Here is a 21,021-nt window from a genome sequence, read left to right on the forward strand (position 1 = left end):
GATCCACAAGCCATCTCCAAGCATTTGAAAGTTGTCATGTTGCAGATTCATCAAGGATATTTGTTCTGTTTGGCTCCAAAGAGCAGAACCAGAAGCCAATGGTAGAAGTTTTCAAGAAGCAAGTTTAGACTTGGTGTGAAGCATACTTCTTAACCATGACAGCTGGCTCAGGGTAGAACAGGTTACTTCAGGAGCTGCTTCCAAAGGGAGAACCGCCAGCAGGAACTAGATGACTGATTGTTGAGAATGTTATGACGGGGATTACTGTGGTGCATGCAGTTTATTTGTTGTTGTTTAGTTTTTGTCGTGTCTGACTCTTGGGGGTTTTCTTGGGAAAGATAACGCAGTAGCTTGTCATTTCCTTCTCTAGCTCAGTTTACAGATGAAGAAACTGAGGCAAATAGGATTAAGTGACTTGCCCAAGGTCACACAGTTAGTAAATGTCTAAGGCCGGATTTGACCTCATGGAGATGAGTCTTCCTGACTCCAGGCCCGGCACTCTATACACTCTGCCACCTTGCTGCCCCAACTAAATAGCCACTGAAGTTCATCCTAACACTAAAAGTTACGTGAGTCTGTGAAATAGTCATACTTTCTGCACATCAGACCACAGAATCATAGGCTTTTATTGGGAAGTAGTCGGTTCCTCCTCATTGGAGGTCTTCAAATAGTGGTTGGATGATTGGTCACTCAGTCAAAACTATTTGATGTATCCATTTTCTTTGCTGGGGATTCCTTTTTAAGTACACGTTGGACTACAGGGTGACTATTCCAACTCAAGAATTTTCTGTGTTTCTGACCTGCGTGACCTAGGTAGAAGGTGTCCTTTAGAAAACCCGGAGATATGGCCACTGGCTATACCTTGATTCAGAGAACCCAATGAACATTTCCTGGCCAGTCAGTTCAATAGGTTTTGAAAACTTTGCTAACAATGAGAACTTCACAGATTTCGTCTCTACGTTCTACCTTGTCTCACTACAATACTGTATCTCCGACCCCAGTCAACTTGGTGTCTTTGCTTGATCATTAAGAGCTCCAGATGCAGGAAGCGTGGGTGGGTGGGTGGTTCCCCACTACTGGGAAAAAAATTTTTTTTTAAAGAGAGCACACATTTATTGACGGTAATGTCAATAACGCTATCTGGCTAAAAAAGAAGCGTGTAATGTTTTAAATTTTCTTTTTAAAATGAGAACTTATAAACTTATTTCTAATTATAACCAGTTGTAGCGGGTTTCCAGCTTAGGGTTTCTGGTCTTGAAGGAGAAGTCTACACTTACTAACTAGCATGGGTGCAGGCAGGACCAATGTCAGCCCCCTTAGGAATCCATTCCGGTTTAAAGAAACAAAGTAGAGATCACAAGAAAGTTGAATAATCTTGGAACTCTATAGCCAAGCAGGCAAAGTGGAATGCAAGGACTCATATTACAAAAATATCTATAGCAATACTCTATTGAAGCAAAGAACTAAAAACAAAGTGTGTGTCCATCAACCGGGGAATGTCTGAACAAACGGTGGTACCTGAATTTAATGGAACATTATTATAAGATAAGAAATGATGAATGTGAAAGATTCAGAGAAACCAGGGAAGACTTGGATGAACTGATGTAGAATTAAATGAATAAGCCAGAAAGATGACCACAATAATGAAAAGGAAATAACTTTGAAAGACTTCAGACCCTGATCAACCCAACCAGTGACTGATCACGCCTTCAGAAGGCTGATGACTGATATGAGTTTCTTGTTTCTTGGCACAGAGGAGATGGCCTAAGTATAGAATGAGACACATTTTCAGACACAACCGACCATGTGGAATTGTTTTGCTTGACTATATCTGTTTATTACAAGGGAAGAAACTTCTGTTTGATGGGTTGGGGTGGCAATAGACAGTTAGTGGTTAGTGATAAGACACGTAAAAAGAAAAGAACAACAATAAATAAAAAATACACAGAAATGAAAAGTTCAGAAGGGAATTAAACAGGGCAATTTTGTTACTACCTCATTAAAGCTGAGTTTTTGAAAACAACCTTTAAGAGGTTCATATACACTTCTACTTTTGCTCTCTGTATATCACATATCATATGTTGAAATGTTTGAATATTCTTAAGTTCATAACAGAAAATATATTTTTAATATTCACTATTTCTCTTACAATTTTCTTTTTCTGTTGTGTATGTAAATATTCATGTTTGTCAAGTTCATAACCAAATAAGGAAAAAAAATAGAAAAGCACATTTTGAAAAAGCCAAGCAGACCCCAAGGCAGTGAAAGAAAAATGATGCCCCTCAGAACAACTGCCCTTTGAGTATAGCCTGACCCTGCCACAAGCTGGAAGCAAAAGAGAACAGTTCTTGAACCCTGTCAAACAGACAGTACAGTGTTCAGAATAAACTAAAGCTGGGAAAGGACTGAAGAAAAAGCAGAAAATGACAATCGGTCTGTCTGTGAGCTTTGACAGTCACTTACTCTTCAACTTCCAAAAAGCAGAATTTCCATGGGAATTTTGCTATCAGTATCTTCTCCCCACAAAAGTGATCTTTCCCTTCTGAACTTTCATACTGCACTTGGCTTCTACCTCCCCTTTGTACTTATCACACTCAATCTCTTGTCCTAGCGGGGGGGCAGTGAGGTGATGCCCCCAGAGTGCACAGACAGCTGGGCCTGGAGTTGGAAGATCTGAATCAACTCTGGCCTCAGATATTTATTACCTGTGTCACCCTGGGCAAGTCACTTAACCTCTGCCTGCCTCAGTTTCCTCATATGTAAAATGGGGATGATAATTGCTCCTGCCTCCCAGGGTTGTTGTGAGGACCAAATGATATAATGATTGTAAAGCATGTAGCACAGTGCCTGGCTCATAGTAAGGGTTATGTAAATGTTAGCCATTATTATTTGTGTACATGAATCGTTCCTCTTTATTACCACGTAGGCTCCCTGAGGGCAGCATTTGTGTCTTATTGTCTCCTCAACACAGGGCCTTGTACATAGGAAGCACTTAGTGTTTGTTGGAATGAAATGAAATATGAAAGGAAAAAAATCTTGTTTATTTTAGGACTTCCATTAAATTATATACATACTTCCAGCAGCCTTACTAACTTCCTACATGACATCAACCTCTCTCAAATGTCATAAAGATGCATGTCATTGAGGCTTGTGACCTCCAAAGAAAATGGCTACATCAATTCTAGGTCTGCCGTTTCTGCATGTTGGACAAAGACAAGTTACAGTATTTTAGATATACCTGATATTTCATGGTAAAAAATCCATCCCCCACCAATGCCTTCAAGTGCAAAAGCCTGAACAATTGGCCACTTCTCCACCACAAACATATCAAATATCTGCAGGTGACCTGGAAGAAGCAAACACAGGAAAGCCTATTATAATACAGCTTGTTATCCAACCTGATCTGACAGACATACCAGTCTGAACCTGACCTAACATGACTAGCCTCTAAGAAAGGCATCAGTCCTTCTCTGACCTCTTAAGTTATAGAAAAGTTCTTTTACTGTATTTAAAAAAGTTCTCATTCAGGAAAAACACCACCAACCACAAACCAGAAAACCCAATGAAGTCACCATAGACTACAAAAGGGAACACATAATTCAAGAAGAAAAAACAATGTAAATATTCAAGATCCAAACAAATCATCTAGCAAGGGTGGGGAAGCTGCAGCCTCGAGGCCACATGTGGCCCTATAGGTGCTCAAGTGCGGCCCTTTGCCTGAATCCAAACTTCACAGAACAAATCCCCTTAATAAAAGGATTTGTTCTGTAAAACCTGGACTCAGTCAAAAGGCCCCACCCAAGGACCTAGAAACCCACATGTGGCCTCAAGGCTGCAGGTTCCTTACCCCTAAAAGATAGCCATAGTTTGTAATACCTTGTGTACAGTTTGGGGTTGGAGTTGGGAGAGAGTTACTAAAATTCTCTGTAAGTCATAGAAATCCACATCTCACTCTAACAAAACTTTTTTATACTTCTTTTTCCTAGGGAGAAAAGTGCCAAATAACTGTTCTGTTGCAGACATCTTGCATCATTTAGTAGATGTAATTATAATAGACTCAAGCTTGGCTTCTGTCCCACAGGAAACACAGCCAGCCAACTTCCCTAGTCCCAAAAAAGGAAACTTGCCAAGCCAAAAGGATTCCTCCTTCCTTACAAAGGAGCTCTGAGATAAAAACTTCTTGGAAAACACAGAAAACAAAATACTGCTGTATTTAGCCAACGTCTTTATCTTTTACATATAATTTTTTTTTTTGGTGAGGCAATGGGGTTAAGTGACTTGCCCAGGGTCACACAGCTAATAAGTGTCAAGTGTCTGAGGTCAGATTTGAACTCAGGTCTTCCTGACCCCAAGGCTGGAGCTCTATTCAGTGCGCCACCTACCTGCCCCTACATATAATTTTTAATGTATCTATTAGGTCAGCTTTCTCTTTCAGTTATCTTAATGACTTGTTTCTAATAAGCAAGAGCTCCCTGTCAATTATAACACTATTTAAAGTTATTCAAAAAAAAAAAAGGATGTCTGCGGCATAAAGTCCTGACTAGGAAGTTCTACCTGCCTATTAGTGGCCTACTGATGCTTTTGCTGGTAATGATTACTAAGCGATAATAGGAGGAAAGGGTGACAAATACTCTTCTGGCCAGCCGGTGCTTTCAGCACAGGTGGACCACGAGGGCAAGGCTTACATTGTTCACCAATACAAGAGCACCACTTGTAGCCAGTTACTCACCTTGAGAGCTATAAGGAATGCCAATTCGACTACAGTCTCGAACCATGTCCACAAAACTGGCAATTTTAAATTCCTCAGCAGCTTCTTCATCTTCATACTAAAGAGAAAATGAAACCAATGAATCAGAGAGCTAGTTGGGAGCCTAAAGATAACCTAGTTTGACCACAGAAGGGGAATGACTTACTCAAGGTCATCTAGTTAGTTAGTAGCACAGCTGGGACTAGAATCTGGTTTTCCCAGGACCCCCATTCCAGGGCTCCTTCCATTGTATCACACTGCTTCTTAATGTGGGACTTGAAAGATAACTTCTCAGAAACTAACTGGTTTTACAATGTACTCCTCAGATTTTTCTCTGTCAACAAACATGATTTTATATAACAATCTGCATCACTACAGTCCAGAAGAAATAACAAATGAGTTTTGCCAAATGACCCTTGCAGGATAGGAGCTTTTCAAAGGGCATGTTTTTCAAAGCAAGACAACAAGAGGTGGAAGTGCAAAGCCTGTCCGTGTATGTAACTTCCAAAGTACAAAGAGAAGGCCGGACCACCTTCCAGGACACAACTGCTCCTCTACCAGCAGGCATACTTGCACAGAATCCATCCATGAGCCAGGATGGCAGTGCTCCTGGGTCCCTGTATGGGACCTGTCAGTAGCCATACCAGTTAGCAATGCATGCATTATTCTGAACAAAGAAACATTTTAAGGGTTGGCTGTCCAGAGGGCATAGTGCTCTAGGGCACCAGACCTCAGGTTCCAATTTTAGCTGTCTTAATAGAAAATACAACCCCACAATATACTACAATTGCAACCAAATCATTCCATTTAGCAGAGGAGAAAGGCTCCCACCTGCAGGGCTTCACATGAGAGGGTAGAGATCACTAATTAAGAGCTCTGGTTCAAAAATTCCTTTCCTCTGCTACTGTCTCATCATGGCAGGAAGGCTGGTCACCCCAAAAGGAAATCCAGGCCTGCTCTGGATGCTTTGTCCAGTACCAAAAGAGCCCTTGATCTTGATGCCTTCCCCTCTACTCTCCTCTAGAAGTTGGGCCCATCCACCACCCTCACCCAATCTATGTTTTTTTTTAAATTAAATTATTTCTTTTTAGTTTTTAACATTCACTTCCACAAGATTTTGAGTTCCAAATTTGCTCCCCATCTCTCCTCTCCCCTCCCCCTGCCCCAAGATGGCATGCATTCTGAATACCCCCTTCTCCCCCTCTATCACCATCCCCCTTTTCTTATCCCCTTCCCCTTCTACTTTCCTGTAGGGCAGGATAGATTTCTATACCCCATTGCCCATATATCTTATTTCCCAGTTGCATGTAAAAACATCAACCAACGATTTTCAATCTCTTCTTACATACTTATTACTTCCCGCAAACATGCATAGGTCTTCCCCATTGGAAAAAACCAAAATACTCTGACTTGACCCTACCATCCTCTTTAACTATTATCTTTTCTTTCTCTTTTTGTAGCCAAACTTCCTAGAAAGAACTCCCCTTGTTGCCTTTACTTTGTCACTTCTCACTCATTTCTCAGCTGCTTTCCAGCTCCATTCAACTGAATGTGCTCTCTGCTTCATTCTTCTCGACCTGTCTCGACAATGTTTGATGCTTCTGACCATTCCAACCTCCTGAATATTATTCCTGCATTTTTGTGATACTACTCTCTCCTGGTTCTACACCAACCTGATTGGCTGCTCCTTCTCAATCTTTTTTTACGAACTTGTGATACCTGTGTGGTCTGTATAACCCAGGGCTCTTCTTTCTCTACACTCTCCCTCTATGGCTGGCCCCCAGATCTATGTATCCAAGCCTCGTGCATCTTGTGAGCTCCAGGCTGGCTTCACAATTGCTCTGGTTCCTTTAGAGGTTCAGCTGAAATGCTATTTCCCACATGCCTCACCTGAGGGATCCACTCACCCTTAGATACTTTGTATATATGCCACATTTACTTGATGCACCCTCTTGTAAAATGTTACTTGAGGGTAGAGATGGCTTTGGTTTTATCTTTGTATTCAGCCAGAGCCTAGCCCAGTGCTTGGCTCACAGTGAATACTTAAAACTTGGTTTTGGGGGGTTTAGTGCTTCATTTTTCAAACCTGGAAAAAACCAACCTTGGACATGATAAAATGATCATATCTCAGTCATAATGAAGATTCATTTCACATCGATGAGTTAGTGTTACGGCCAAAGAGTCAATTGCTTCATTTCTCAGTCTTACTGTTCCATGAACAAGACTGACAAGGGGAGTAACACCCCCATTAAAGAGTACTTACAAGGTCATTTGCACATCACGGTGGCAGGAATTCCAGAGAAGCATAAAAACTGGCACACAATTGTACGCGTGGGATAAGACCAGGAAATCCCTACCAATCACCCAGGCAGATCAGCCAGACAAATAATTGCTATCCCCTAGAATTCCACGGGCAGCACCACCCTGACAATATCACTGTGTATTGAGAGAACTTAAGTATCAGCAAGCCAAAAATTCAGCCAACAGCAGGTCCAGCTCCAAGAAAGGTGACAGTTACAGAAGCAAAAACAGAGTCTGCCTGCTTCTCTTTTCTCAAATGTGAGGACAGTGGAGCTTGACCAAACACCAGTCTATGATATCCAAGTGGTATTTGGAGCCCTTCAGTCTGAATTTTCCTTGCTTTTCTTAGCTGGGTCTGTTAAAATCAGGTCTAGAAAGGTATCCTATCATAAGGAATAGGTTGAGACAAAAAAGAGAATCATCTAATTATATAAGCTCTTCCAGGTACAAAAGAAGTAAGCAAAAATCAGATAAAAATGGTGAACAAAATTAATCTGATAGTGTATGTAGGCTGTATGTCAAGATACACAAAACTACTTGATAAATTCTTGTTAATTAGATTTAAAAAAAATAAATAAGATTTCAGAAACACAGGACAATAGGTTGGAAAACAGAAGGGATATTAAAGGTCATAGTTCAATACTTTCATGAAGCCACAAATCCTAACCCTTCAACAGCCACACCAAATTCAGAATGATCACTCCACTGTATAGGTGAGGAAATCTATTTAAGAAGAAAAACACAATAAAGAAGTACCTAGAAAAAAATTGAGCTCCATTCTTTCTAAGCTATCCAGGATGTCTTCAATTTCCACAGTTGGAGGCAATCTGTCCCTCCTCTGAACTCTCATCGATTTTGTACCAATTATGACATTCAACTAGAAGGCAAGGCAGGGCATGAGATCTGTGTACATGCCTTATCTTCTTTCCTGTACTGCAAATTCCTTGAGTGCCCAGGAAAATGACTCTATAGCTTCCCTAGTAGCCAGACACAGGGCCTTGAACATGGTAGATGGTTAATAAATGTTATCAAATATTTGTACAAAAGCCTGTGGTTAAATAAATTTGCACCTGCCCTACTGGCTGTAGGGGTTTGGATTGGCTGTTGGCTGGAGGAGACCTAGAGCTCTGGGCAGCAGAGTTCCCACTCTGAAAAAAGTATCAAGTATGCTCTAGGACAGGAGTCCATGAACTTTTCAAAAATACTGATAAATGTATTTCAATGATTGGTTTCCTTTGCAATTCTATATATTTTATGCATTTAAAATCATTATTCTATAAAATAGGGTTCACAGTGCCAAAAAGTTCATGACCTAAAAACAGTTAAGAACTGTTCTAGTAGCTCAGAGAATTGTTTCTTGAACAATATTAAGAGCCTTTAGGTTTTATCCTAATACATATTCTCACCTGAGTGAAAAACTTAAGAGTTTATGGTGGCTATATTTTTCCTCTAGAAAAGAGGTTGCTCTTTTGTTCTTTTCCTCTGAGCTCCTTCTCTATTAGTTACTAAGCCTGAAAATGAGTCATTTTGAGAGACCAAACCAAGAGCTGGCTAGCTGCTGTAGCTGCTATGGGGCACACTTCTGATGGGCACCGATTCTAAATGCAACACCCTGAGGGGTGTTTCCTTCGGCAGTTTTCACTCCAATAGAAACACTTGCTATAAAAAACATTTGTAAAGCATCTTTGGAACTGCATCTGAGGTTTCCCACCAAAAATCTGAAAAGATAAGCACGTGATCAAGCTAACCACACAGCTTTTAGGAAAACTTGTACTACCCCCAGACCCAGGAAAAGTCATTCTCCACCTCGAAAAAATTCATATTATGAAGAAAAGCAGTAAGAGTAAGTAGGGCTGGCTGTCCAGATAAGGAAAGCAGATGCAACAGTCCACTTCCAGGTACAACTTCTTCCATGCCCTCCTTCTCCTCCAGTATCTGCTGCCTAGGGTGAGGCATACAATTTGCTTCCTAAAACGGTCCTTACCATTCACAAGATATAGGCCTTCACACAAAAGAAAACTAGCCTTTATCAAAGAAGATAATTAATGTAAACCGCTTTGTAAATCTTAAAGCACTACATGAATGTGCACTATTATTATAATTATTCCTCCTGACTTATATCACCTCTGCAGCCTTGTTTCTTAGGTCAGTACCTCTTCACAGGAAGGATGCTCTTGGGATATAATTCCACCATTTCCTCACCTCATTTTCAGTCATGCAGTGGAAATGTAAATTTCTCCAATGTGCTACATAGGGCAAGAGATAACGGTAATTCACAGGATTGCAGTACAGGTGAACACTGTCAGATTTGATCAATACAATTACATCTGTGAAAAGAACAGAAACATGAACAGTTTTTCCCCCACAGGCAGTATGAACAAAGCACAAACTTACATTTAGTAAATAAACATTCCATAAAATTCTGCAATTGGAAAATGTACTGTCAATCAATGCAGCTAGGATAAAAAAGAGAAGCTGATAAATGGGGGGAAAGTTTTTGCATGAAAATCTCTGATGACAGTCTGGTATCCAAAGTACAGATGGAATTGGTGTGATAGATATAAGACCAGAATCTACTCCTCAACAGATACGTGGCCAAAGGAGATAAAGAATATGCAAATGAAGAAATGCAAATTATCAACAACCTTTTGAATAAAAACAATCATCCAAACTACAGATAGTAAGGGAAACGCTGGTTAAAACAACTCTGAGATTTCGACTCAAATGCAGGAATTCAGGAAAGATGGAAAAAGCCAGTGCTGGAAGGACTAAGGGAAGACAGGTGCACACACAGTGGAGATGTGAACTGGTCCAACTATTCTGGAACATAGTTTGGCATTACCTCAGTGAGTCAACTAGCATTTATCAAGAGCTTACTGCGCGCAAGGAACTACACTGAGCACTGAGAATACAAAGAAAAGCAAAAGCACAGTTCCTGCCCTCAAAGAGCTCACATTCCACTGGAGGAGAAAACATGTAAATAGCTACGTCCATGTAGATGGAAGGCGATCTTAGAGGAAAGGCACTAGCAGTGGGAGAGAGGGGATGCTGGGGAGGTCAGGAAAGGCCTCCTGCACAATGTGGGATTTGAGCTGCATCTTGAAAGAAGTGAAGGAAGCTAAGAGGTGGATGTGAAGGAGCAGACAACTCCAGGAATGGTGCACAGCCAGGGCAAAAGGCATGCAGGAGGGAAACGGAACGATCTGTATGAGCAACAGTGAGTGGGCCAGTTTACCTGGTGATAGAGTTTGTGGAGGGAAAGAAGGTGTTAGAAGCCTAGAAGACAAGAAAGGACCTGGTCGGGAAGGGTTTTCTATATCAAATGGTCTTTATATCTGACCCTGGAGGTAATAACTGACCAGAAGGGTGGCACTCTACAGAAATCACTTTGGCAGATGAGTAGACGATGGGTTGAAGTGGGGAGAGACTGAAAGCAGAGAGAACACTGAGAAGGTCACTGCAATAATTCACATGACAGAGGCTGAGAGAAGACAGTCATATGAGCATCTTGCATCTGTCTCTACCTATCTCTCTATTTTACTGATGTAGAAAGCAGAATTTGTTCATATTCTCTTTGGCCCAGGGATCCCAAAAAGACACCATACACACTAAAATATTCATAGCAGCACTTTTTGTAGTAAAAAAACAAGATCTATAAACAGAGTAGGTGCCCATTGACTATGTAACAGCTGAACAGATTGTGGTGCATGAATGGAATGGAATACTACAGCCTCAGAAGAAATGATGAATGTGAGAAGCCCCTTGCCTGGCTCTCTCTTGTGTCCCTTTCACCCTCACTCTAAACATAGTTGTTTGTATACATGTCCTTTCTCTATCAAATGTTCCTTGAGAAAAGAGTCTATGTTCTATTGAGCTCTGTATTCTGAGAATTGAGCACAGGGCCTCACACATAGTAAGTGCATAATAAATATTTGTTGAACTGAAAAATATAGCTTAGTTTTCTGCTGTCAACTGTCCCATCTAGTTACAAGTCTGCAATCTGACTGATAAGAGCCAAGCATCAGGTTTAACTGCAAGAGGGAAAACACAAAGCAGGTCATTATGAAGGAAAAAAAAATTGACAATCCCAGGAATACAGCCCCAAGTCAGGAAACGTCATTTGCTAACGTTTTCATGCCCACTGAGAAACTGTCCTACAGGTTAGGTGTTTGGTGGTCCTTCAATTTCATTTCATCTGGCTTAAAGCAATAAAGCCGAAGCAGTCAGACCCAAACTCTGATAGAGCCTTGGGAAGGTTTATAGTTTGGCTCTGAACGCAGGAAAGGCTGAGAGAAAGGAAGCAAGGGTCTTTATAGGTAAAAATCTTTTCTATAAATGGAACTTTGGCATTCTTTAGACTTCAGGAGAATAATCACGGTTGGTTAGGGTCAATTGATTAAAGAATGGTTCCAAAATATAGAAGGTTAAATAACAGAAAATTAAGGGAATCATTTCTATTGCTAAAATTTGTTCTGGTATATGAAACATTCATCAGACTCACACTTCAGTTCCCCATGATGTACACTTCCCCAGAGCAGGTAAGCAAAACAGCAAAAAAGGGTGATTGTGACCAATATCTAGTATACGCAACCTTACACTGTAGTAGTTTTTCATTTCTTAAGAGGACTGATGGAAGTTATTTCTGTGCTCCAGTCCCCCATTCCTCAGCAGTTAGGCTGTTCCTGACCAGCGTACCTAGGACTCTAAGGGGCAGCTGAGCCCCCAGGAAAGGCCATGTCACTCAGGCCAGCACATTTTGTTTTAATATCACTGGAATCAGTTTTTGTTATTTTTTCTTTCTCTCAGAGACAAGCTTTTTTTATTTGTAGCTGCTCCATTCCTTGGGGTTTCAGGGCCTGGTCTAAGCCATCTAAAGGCACATTTTTATAAACTCTTTGGAAAATGATCATCAAAGGGAGGGACAAAGGACAAGATAAGATCATGGGGAAAACTCAATGTATAATTTATTCATCTGTCAATAAAGAGCAAATCAAATCAAATCAAACAGCAAATAAAAGAGAATTTTAATAAATAAAAAAAAGTATGCTTTTTTTGCTTTTTTTTTTTGGTGGGGCAATTGGGGTTAAGTGACTTGCCCATAGTCACACAAATAGTAAGTGTTATGTGTCTAAGCCTGGAAAGAATGCTTTCTAAATGAGTGCCAGCAGGGCCCAACGTTTTCAATCTGGATATTACTGACATTTAACTTTGCCTTCGTTTATATGGTTGTAGTAACTGTACATGCTATTATTTGGACGTTGTTTTGTTCAATCTGCTTCACTTTATACATGTCTTCCCATCTGTCTGTAAATTCTTCGTTATTTCTTCTTTATGGAGCAATAATATCTCTTAATACTGATATACTACAGTTTGCTCAGCCGTTCCCCAAGCCTTAGGGACAAGATTTATTTCCAGCTTTCTTTATATTACAAATAATGCTGCTATCAATATTTTTACATAGATAGGTTTTTTCCCTATTGTCAATAACTGACCTTGAGGTATCAACCCAATAATTGGATCACTGAGTTAAAGGGAAGAAACAATTTTGTAACTTCTCCTGAATAATTTTAAATCATTTTACAAAGTGGTTGGACTAACAACTCTACCAGCAGTAAATATGTTCAACTATCTTTCCACATTTCCACCAGTATTGAATTTTTCTGTCTTTTACTATCTTTTCCAATGTAATGGCTGTGAAGTACAAACTTGGAGTTGGTTTTAATTTGCATTTCACTAATTATTAATAATTTTAAATACTTTTTAGATGGCTACTAGATGGTACTCCCTCTTCTAGGAACTATTTATTCATATCTTTTGACCAGTATTAAAATTTTTGTTATCTTTTTCCTATAAACTTGAGATATCAGACTTTTAATAGAATTGCCTTACACAAAGATTTCTCCCCTGTCTATATTTTATATTTTATTCTAGCTACAATGATTTTATTTATGCAGAAGGGAAAGGAAGACTCTACCAATGGATAACTTCTAATTCAAAAGAGTTTCACTACCCTTGAGAGTTTAACTCTTAGCCCCTTACAATTTAGAATAAGCTTCCACCACTTGAATGAAATTTGTTCTCTCAAGAGTCACTAGGATCTTGCCAATTAAAATGCCTTAGGGGAGAGGGGGCAAGGACGAAGAGTTCTCATCATCTTTAACCTTTCTATAGCATTTGATAGTAGGAACCAACCTTCCCCCACTTTTCTGAATACTCTTTCTTTGTGGCTTCAGAAGTACTATACTCTCCTTGTCTAAACACGTACAAGGAATGAATTAATAATAGCATCTCATTTATACAGAGCTTTAAGGCTTATAAAATGTTTCATGAATATTATCTGAGAGCAAATCACTTAACTTCTCTAAGACTCAGTTTCCTCATCTGTAAAATGAATGGACTAGATAAGCTCCAAGGTTTCTCCAAGCTCTCAATCTATGCTTCCATTATAAGGTAGGCAGTCTCACATATTATCAGAAGAGGAAGCCGTGGCTCAGGTAAGTTAGGTGATTTGACCGAGGTCGCAAGGCTAGTCAATATCAGAGTCAAGATTTGAACCCAAGTCTTCTGATTCCAAGTCCATTAAGTAAACTCACTATACCACATGGCCTCCTATAAGAATATCCAAATCAATTCCATATAGTAATTTGAAGTTATCAGCTGAAAGCAAGATGGAGACAAAATGCTCTGTACATATAAGCTTTAAATAATAAATAGGATTATCTGTTTATGGAAGGGAGGCTTGAGAAAATATCTATAAAAGGAAAGTCTACAAGTAGTAGCCAAATATCCCTCTCAGGACAGTTCCTTCAACTGCTAATAGCTCCCGTTTAAGTCTTACTTTAAAGCAGAGCTGGCTTATCTTCCTTCCAAAGCCTTAAGGCAGGTATTACACAAGGGTCTATCCTAGCCTCTTCTCTCTATCTCTCTCCGTTGGCAATCTCCTTCATCACCGTGACTTCAACTATCACCTCTCTTGGCAGATGACTCCCAGAGTTCATCTCCAGCCCTGACCTTCCTTGAGAGCTCCAGACATGACTGCACAGGGATAATCTATATCCCCTTCTCAAGGAGAGGGACAGGTGGCAGGGAGGAAGAGAATTTGGAACTCAAAATTTCAAAAAGCAAATGTTAAAAATTTTTTGTGTGTAATTGGGAAAAGAATAAAATATAGAAAAGACAAAGAGTTCCAGGCATACATCTCCAATTGCCTAACAGACATTTCCATTTATTTGGCTCACTGACACCTCAAACTCAGCATGTCCAAAGTCCTACCCATTCCTGCCTATTCAACCTTCACATTTCTGGAATCTTTCCCCGCCTCTCAACTCTCACTATCTCAACACAGGCCCTTATTACCACCAACCTAGAGTATTTTGTAGTCATTGTTGTCCACTTACTTTCAGTTGTGTCTGACTTTCTTTGACCCCATTTGGGTTTTCCTGGCAAAGATATTGGAGTGGTTTGCCATTTCCTCCTCCAGCTCATTTTATGGATGAGGAAACTGAGGCAAACAAGGTTAAGTGACTTGCTCAGGATCATACAGCTAGTAAGTGTCTGAGGCCAGATTTGAACTCCAGAAGATGAGGCTTCCTGACTCCAGGCCCAGCACTCTATCCACTGCTCCACCTAGCTACCCTCAACCTAGAATATGCAAGAGTATAAAAGGCCTTTCTCACTTTACTCTTTCTTCCCTCCAATCCACCCTTCATACTGTTGCCATATTTCCTTACAAACGAGGTCACAGATTTTTATTTGCATAGACCTGACTACCTTACTTACCTGTTCAAAAACAATCAGTGGGGCCCTGTTGCCCCCCCATCAGGCATTATCTTATTTTTTCAGGCTTATCCCATAATACTTCATTCCAAGAATTCTGTTCTTTAATCAGACTGGCCTGTACTTTCCGACCTCCAAGCTTTTGCTTATTGTTGTTGTTCAGTTGTGTTACAGTCCTGACTCTGTGACCCCATGTGGGGTATTCTTGGCAAAGACACTGAAGTGGTTTGCCATTTCCTTCTCCAGCTCATTTTACAGATGAGAAAACTGGGGCAAACAGGGTTAAGTGACTTGCCCAGGGTCACATAGCTAGTAAGTATCTGAGGCCGGATTTGAACTCAAGAAGATGAATGAATCTTCCTGACTCCAGGCTCAGCGCTTTGGGCACTATGGCGCCACCCAGCTGCTTATACGATTCTCCATTCCTGGAATACTCAACCCCTCTCCTCCTACTGAATTCCTATCCATTTTCCACAGCCCAACTCATCCAAAATCTCCTCCTCCTCTCCCCCTCTTCAGACCTCACTTAGAACTTCATTTTGGGCCACTCAAATGCTGTAAGGTAAAGTACATAACACTGGATGTTATAGTCCTATGTTCATGTCTTATCTCCCTATTTGACCACAAGCTCCACAATGGCTGAGATGATGCATTTTCTAAATTTGTGTCTCTCCCAAAACTTGCAGAATTGATCTGCTCTAAAGGAGAAAGATGTAGGGTTATAGCATTGTAAAAATAAGAAAGCCTCCTGACAGAAATCAGGAACAAACTCCTTAAAGGTGGCTTTGAAAAAGCTATAGCTTCCAGCCTGGTTAATAGGTACCTTTGGATAGTGTCCCCATTAAGCAAGGATCTTCTTCTAAAGTAGCTAGTGGTTGCCACAGTAGCAAAAGGAAGCTTCATTCTGTCATTTAGTTTAATCCAACAAGTACCTGAGCACCCTCTATGTGTAACACTCTGCACTTAGCACCTCTGGGGAAAGGGCCCTACTTCCCATGGAAGTTATGGCCTAGTTGGAAAGATAAAGTCTATACAAAAGAAGAAAGCTATGAATGACAACAGATAGGTACAAACTATGAGATTGCAGGGGGTGGGGAGAGGTCGCTTTTTACTACACAGATCTGGAAGGCTTTTTCCAGGGAGTGGAATTTGAGCTATATTTTAAAAGTTGATTATTTTGACAGGTAACGAGGACGGAGGGTTTAGCCCAGCTCCTTCTGCTTTCCAGGCTGTGCTGGTACAAGTGAAACCCTTTGGAACAAAAAGATCTAGGTAGGGCTACATTCTATTCAGGAAGAAAAAAGCCAAAAAACTTCCCTTGGATGTATGTTCGGAGTCAAATGGAGGCTCTGGGAGGAGGGAAAGGGTGCGCCTGTCATTTCTGTAGGGGGACTGCATGTGGGAGTTGGAATCTGGTTGGGGGCAGGGTTAGGAGCAACAAAGAGAGTAGGTAGAAAAGCAACTTAAAAAGAATGAAACAACACAAAATCTAGTACTGTGCTTGGAGTAAAAAGATCCCACACACTGAAATTATTCTAAATCACCTATTACATATCCCAAGGGTTTCCTACAGCTCTAGCCCTATGACTTCAGGAATTTTAAACCAAGTAGAATTAATCAGAGCAAGCTTCAGTTGTCCAGAATAGCCCAGGAATGGACTGTTAATAGAGAGAAAATATTATATTGGTTTCAGTTGTATTTTCTACAGTGAAATGCATGGCTTATCTGGAGAGCTGCTGTATTTGTGTTTAATGAATTTTCAGTATCTACAGGAGCTCAAACAAAAATAAGACTTCTCCAATCATCCTTTAGATGAGTACAGATCATAGGAGGGGGAATTTTTAAAATGAAAACTAAAGACATATTTGAGGATTTTACAAAGGATTCTGGTTTTGGATTTAAAAAGTGAAACTGCTGAATTTCAGTTTCCCCTTTTTGCATTTTCTCACTTACTCATACTTATGTCTGTGGAGAACTTTGACCTTCAGGAGGTGTCTCTTCCCCAGACTAAGCATGGAGTCTATTTCCATGTCAGATGTTTCCTTTCATTTGACTTCCCTGAAGTGACCAAATCATCAGCAGCCCTCTTGCCCAGTGTTTATCTGCCTTTCCCTATGGCTCCTGCTCCAGCTGGCAGAGAAATCGTCCCCAGGCAACAGCCTGAAGCACTACAAACACAGGACACCGAAGAGAGGTGAGGCAGGAAAGGAGAAAGTCGATATCACCCTAGCCTTCGTGTTCACTAACAAAAGTGGTACAGAAAACCACCTCCAGAGACACTGCCATTAGAAGGAAACTCTACTCCTACACTGAGGTTCAAGGTCAAGTCCTTGCTATAAGGAGCTCTCTTGCAGAGTTATCTTATGAGCACAAGTGGGAAGCCAAGCTTACGAAGGAAAGCAGCCACCATGCAGACTCACAAGTCAGCCTGAGAGAACATTCTCTCCCAACAGGTCTCATTGCCCACACTGGTAGGAGGTAAACACCCACAGGAGTGAAGAGGTGGTTCATAATTAAAAAGAAGCCAGGACCCCATTAAGGGGATTTGGAACCACTAACTGATGTTTACTTTTTCCATAAAGTTCGTTTATTTCCCAAGAGTATATTGTGGCCATTCTCAGTACCATCCAGCATGTGAACAGGGGACAGAAAGTGGAGTATAATGCATGTAGCAGCAGCAGCAAATAGGAACATGACCACCATTAATTTTGGGGAAAAAAAAGTAGAAAGAATCTGTGATTCAAGGTTGGGTGTTTTTTAATGATCTAAGAAATAGACTATGAAAATAAAAAGTTTTATAGAAATAAAAATATCTCTTTCTTCATAAACAAAAAGAAACTATTACAGACTTACCATCAAGGACTTCTTCAGAAAACCCTGGTCTCTCTGCGTCACTGACACTCTGGTTGTACAAACCAAACAGAAGGTAATTGGCCAGCTCCCTGCAGCCTTCATTATATCTGCTGTCAATTCCTATAAGGGAAGGAAGGAAAGATCTGTGTGAGTTGTAAAGGGTTTTCTCTAGGAAGGACTCTGGGGATTGTGGGACCAACAAAGAAAAGAAGAGCTCCAAAGATTCATCAAGGTAAGACTAATGAGATTAAGCAATAAGGCCTAAAGCAAGGAAGGATGCCAAGAAGATTGGCCCATGATTACTGCTTCCAGCAATTATTTCACCATTTCTCTCAACCCCACTAGCCCAGTTTGAGCCCTGACTCATATAATATTTGTTTACTCACCACCATGGCCTAAAAGAGTCACAAACCCACTTCCTCAGAGCCATGAACACAAAGTCCTTGGTTTGTGAGTATGGGTGGAAGAGTGAAAAGCTAAGACTATGAGTAACTGGAATAAGGTAGCACATTGTAGGGATGAATGAGGGGGAAAGAGAAAGGGTCGGAAGAAGAACTGTAGCCACAGACAGAGATGACTTGGCAAGAAGGCCAAAGAAGTCCAAAGAAAAGAGAAGGGCCATAAGAAAGGACGTGGGAGCCCAGCACCACCATCTTTACTACTTCAGATGAACAGTGTGGGAGCTCCAAGTCAGCTCTCAGAGATGGTCTGCCTCAGCTTAAGGCCAAAGGCAGGAACAAAAGTAGGCTCTAGACAAGGCCTGGGCTAGAGTGCCTTTATAGCTCACAAGAGGACCATACAAATGAAACAGGATCTGGGAGAATAGCAAAGAAAGGTACACATAGTTTCTACACAGGATGGGATCACTGGGATAACACGGTGAAGAGTCAAGGGTCCAAATGAGATTATCCAAGGCTGGAAGAGCCAGGATACTGTGGAAGAGTGAGGTATGGTTGAAGAGGAAGGCAAAAGTGAGGGTCAGAACATAACAAGCTAACTGGATTTAGCCTGGTAAAAGGATAAGAAAAGATTCTGTTCTGTTCAGTCAATAAACTCCATAGCCTATGATATCCAAATATCAAATGCCACAGTGGGAAGAGGATTGGAGGGGCAGCTACTGTCATTCTATCTGGAGAAACAGATCAGCAACAAGAGTTTAAGGAAGTTATGATCAACTGAAAAACTGGAATATTCCATAATTCAAGAAATTTTGCATGCTAAAGTATTTCATTAAGTCTTGTATTCACTGACAAATAAGGCTACTCTGACCCTGGGTGTTTATTAACTTCACTACTCACATTCCTAACATGCACTGTAGGGTCTGCAATGTTGGCACTCTCAAGAACAGGAAAAATACTTTGACCAGGAGGGGTAGCCTTATAATTTGATCTTAATTCATCAATCTTTCCATTTGTATGTATAAAAGGGTAGCTGAAAGTCATTTACGATGGCCTGTTTGTCCAGTTTTGTCTGAAGAGTAGTGAAGTGACTACACATTCCATAACAGTAAACAGGGTGTCTGGTTCCCAAGTAAACGCAAAGCAAAGGAAGCCCTGTTAGAACAGGGTCAGCTACTGAGTAGATTTTTAATTGACTTGTTCATGAGCTTTCTGCATGAATGCAATTAGCTTACCATCCCCAGCTAAGACTAAAACATTATGTTAGCCTAGATAACATACTTGCATAACTAGATAACATGTATACAGAAGAAGTGCAAATATGTAGAATTTAGACAGCCTCAGATGCTCTCTTATCCGTCCCCCTAACGGGTTCCCAATAATTAAGTGTTATGGCTCTGTCTTGAGAATCTCAAGTATTTTGATAAAATTTTCAAAGAACCACAAATGACATGTGGCTTCTTAATGAGACACACGTACTGAAATGCTAGCCAGAACACAGAGTGGGGGCAATCTGAGCTTTGTCACAGGGGGTGTTGCACTTCCTCCCCAGGACCGTCCAGAGAATGGCCAGACTGTGCCTTCTGATTCTCTTCTGGCCTATACCCCCAAATCCTACTCTCTCAACCTGCTCCAAAGTACCATTCCCAGAGTTCCATATTGTGGTGCCCCTCTCTAATGGCCTCCTTTTTCTACCCACAACCCCCCTGGGGCTGCAGCTCTGTCCTACCTCCCCTCCCACCCTATCTCAGCATGACTACACCATAACTAGACTGTTCTCAAAATTGTCACCCTTCCCCAAAACTGTTTTTGCCCCAAGGGAAAGGATTTCTACTTGGGGCTCTGATGCCTGTATATCTTATTGACTGGGAAGAGACCTGTTGTTTCTCAGACACATTGCCAGATAACAGATCCACAGCCTGAGTCTGTCCTCTTAAAGACAAGTTTAAAAATAGGCTTAATTGCTTTGTGTTTCCTTCCAGCTAATGTGTTCTTGCCTGAACTTTCCTAACAAAGTAATCCTGTGACCTAATTCTTTTGCCTAAGACTACAAGATTATACAGTAGCTCAGAAGAGAGCTCAAGACACTCCTTAAACCAGAAAAAAAAAAAACCCTATCTACAGACACATGAAAACCCCAAGAGCTGCCTCTGGGATACAAGGATCTCAGAAAGCATTTTTGTCAAATCCCCCTAGAATACACAAAGTCTAACAAGAGCCAAAAAAGTTTGCATCAACATAAATAACATTCTTGGCATGTCCAGAATCTGCTGACATTTTCTTCTCTAACCTAGGGATGACTTCCCATGGTAACCATGGAAATGATCTACAAAATGAATTCTCTGAGGGATATTTTGAGTTTGAGGCTCTGAAAGACATCCAAGAGAAGATATCCAACAGATGGCTGATTTTTTGAGTGGAGTTCAAAAGAAGGATTAGGGCTAGATATATCGATTTGGGAGCCATCTGCAAAGTTTATTCTTAAACCCACAGAAGCTGATGATATCTCCAAAAAGAGAGAGTATAAAGAAAGAGGGGCCAGGACAAAGTCTTGGGGAATGTCTACATACATCAAAAAGAATAACATACAAGGCATTTTCTCAAAAATATTTAGAAATAACTATCATATCATGTCAATCAAATGATCAGTTAATAAGTATTTATTAGGCACTGCGTTACAAAAGCAAAAGTGAAACAGTCCTGCCCTCAAAGACCTTACCCTAAAATAGAGAAGACAATATATACATATGAGTATATACACACAATAAATGCAGAAGAAATACAAGGTAAGTTTTGGGTGGAAGGGCATCAGTGGCCAGGAAAATCAGGAATGGCTTTATGTAGAATGTGGCATTTGAGCTGAATTTTAAAGGAAACCAGGATCTGCTAGAACCAAGAAGTCACAAGTTATGAACCACTGTAGGTATCTGATTTTATATTTTTCCT

General features: G+C 40.6%; 1 protein-coding gene across 1 annotated transcript in view; it reads right to left on the reverse strand.

The window, feature by feature from the left end:
- The window catches only part of DNAAF9 (dynein axonemal assembly factor 9), a 173,456-nt gene that overhangs the window by 121,515 nt on the left and 30,920 nt on the right, over nucleotides 1–21,021 (reverse strand). Inside the window, 5 exon segments of the mRNA XM_021005399.2 lie at nucleotides 3,239–3,268; nucleotides 3,270–3,346; nucleotides 4,730–4,826; nucleotides 9,251–9,375; nucleotides 17,678–17,797. Of these exon segments, the coding sequence (XP_020861058.1) occupies nucleotides 3,239–3,268; nucleotides 3,270–3,346; nucleotides 4,730–4,826; nucleotides 9,251–9,375; nucleotides 17,678–17,797 (449 nt within the window).

The sequence above is a fragment of the Phascolarctos cinereus genome, unplaced genomic scaffold (genome assembly GCF_003287225.1).
Source record: "Phascolarctos cinereus isolate Bilbo 61053 unplaced genomic scaffold, phaCin_HiC Scaffold_9;HRSCAF=440, whole genome shotgun sequence".
Classification (NCBI taxonomy): Eukaryota; Metazoa; Chordata; class Mammalia; order Diprotodontia; family Phascolarctidae; genus Phascolarctos; species Phascolarctos cinereus.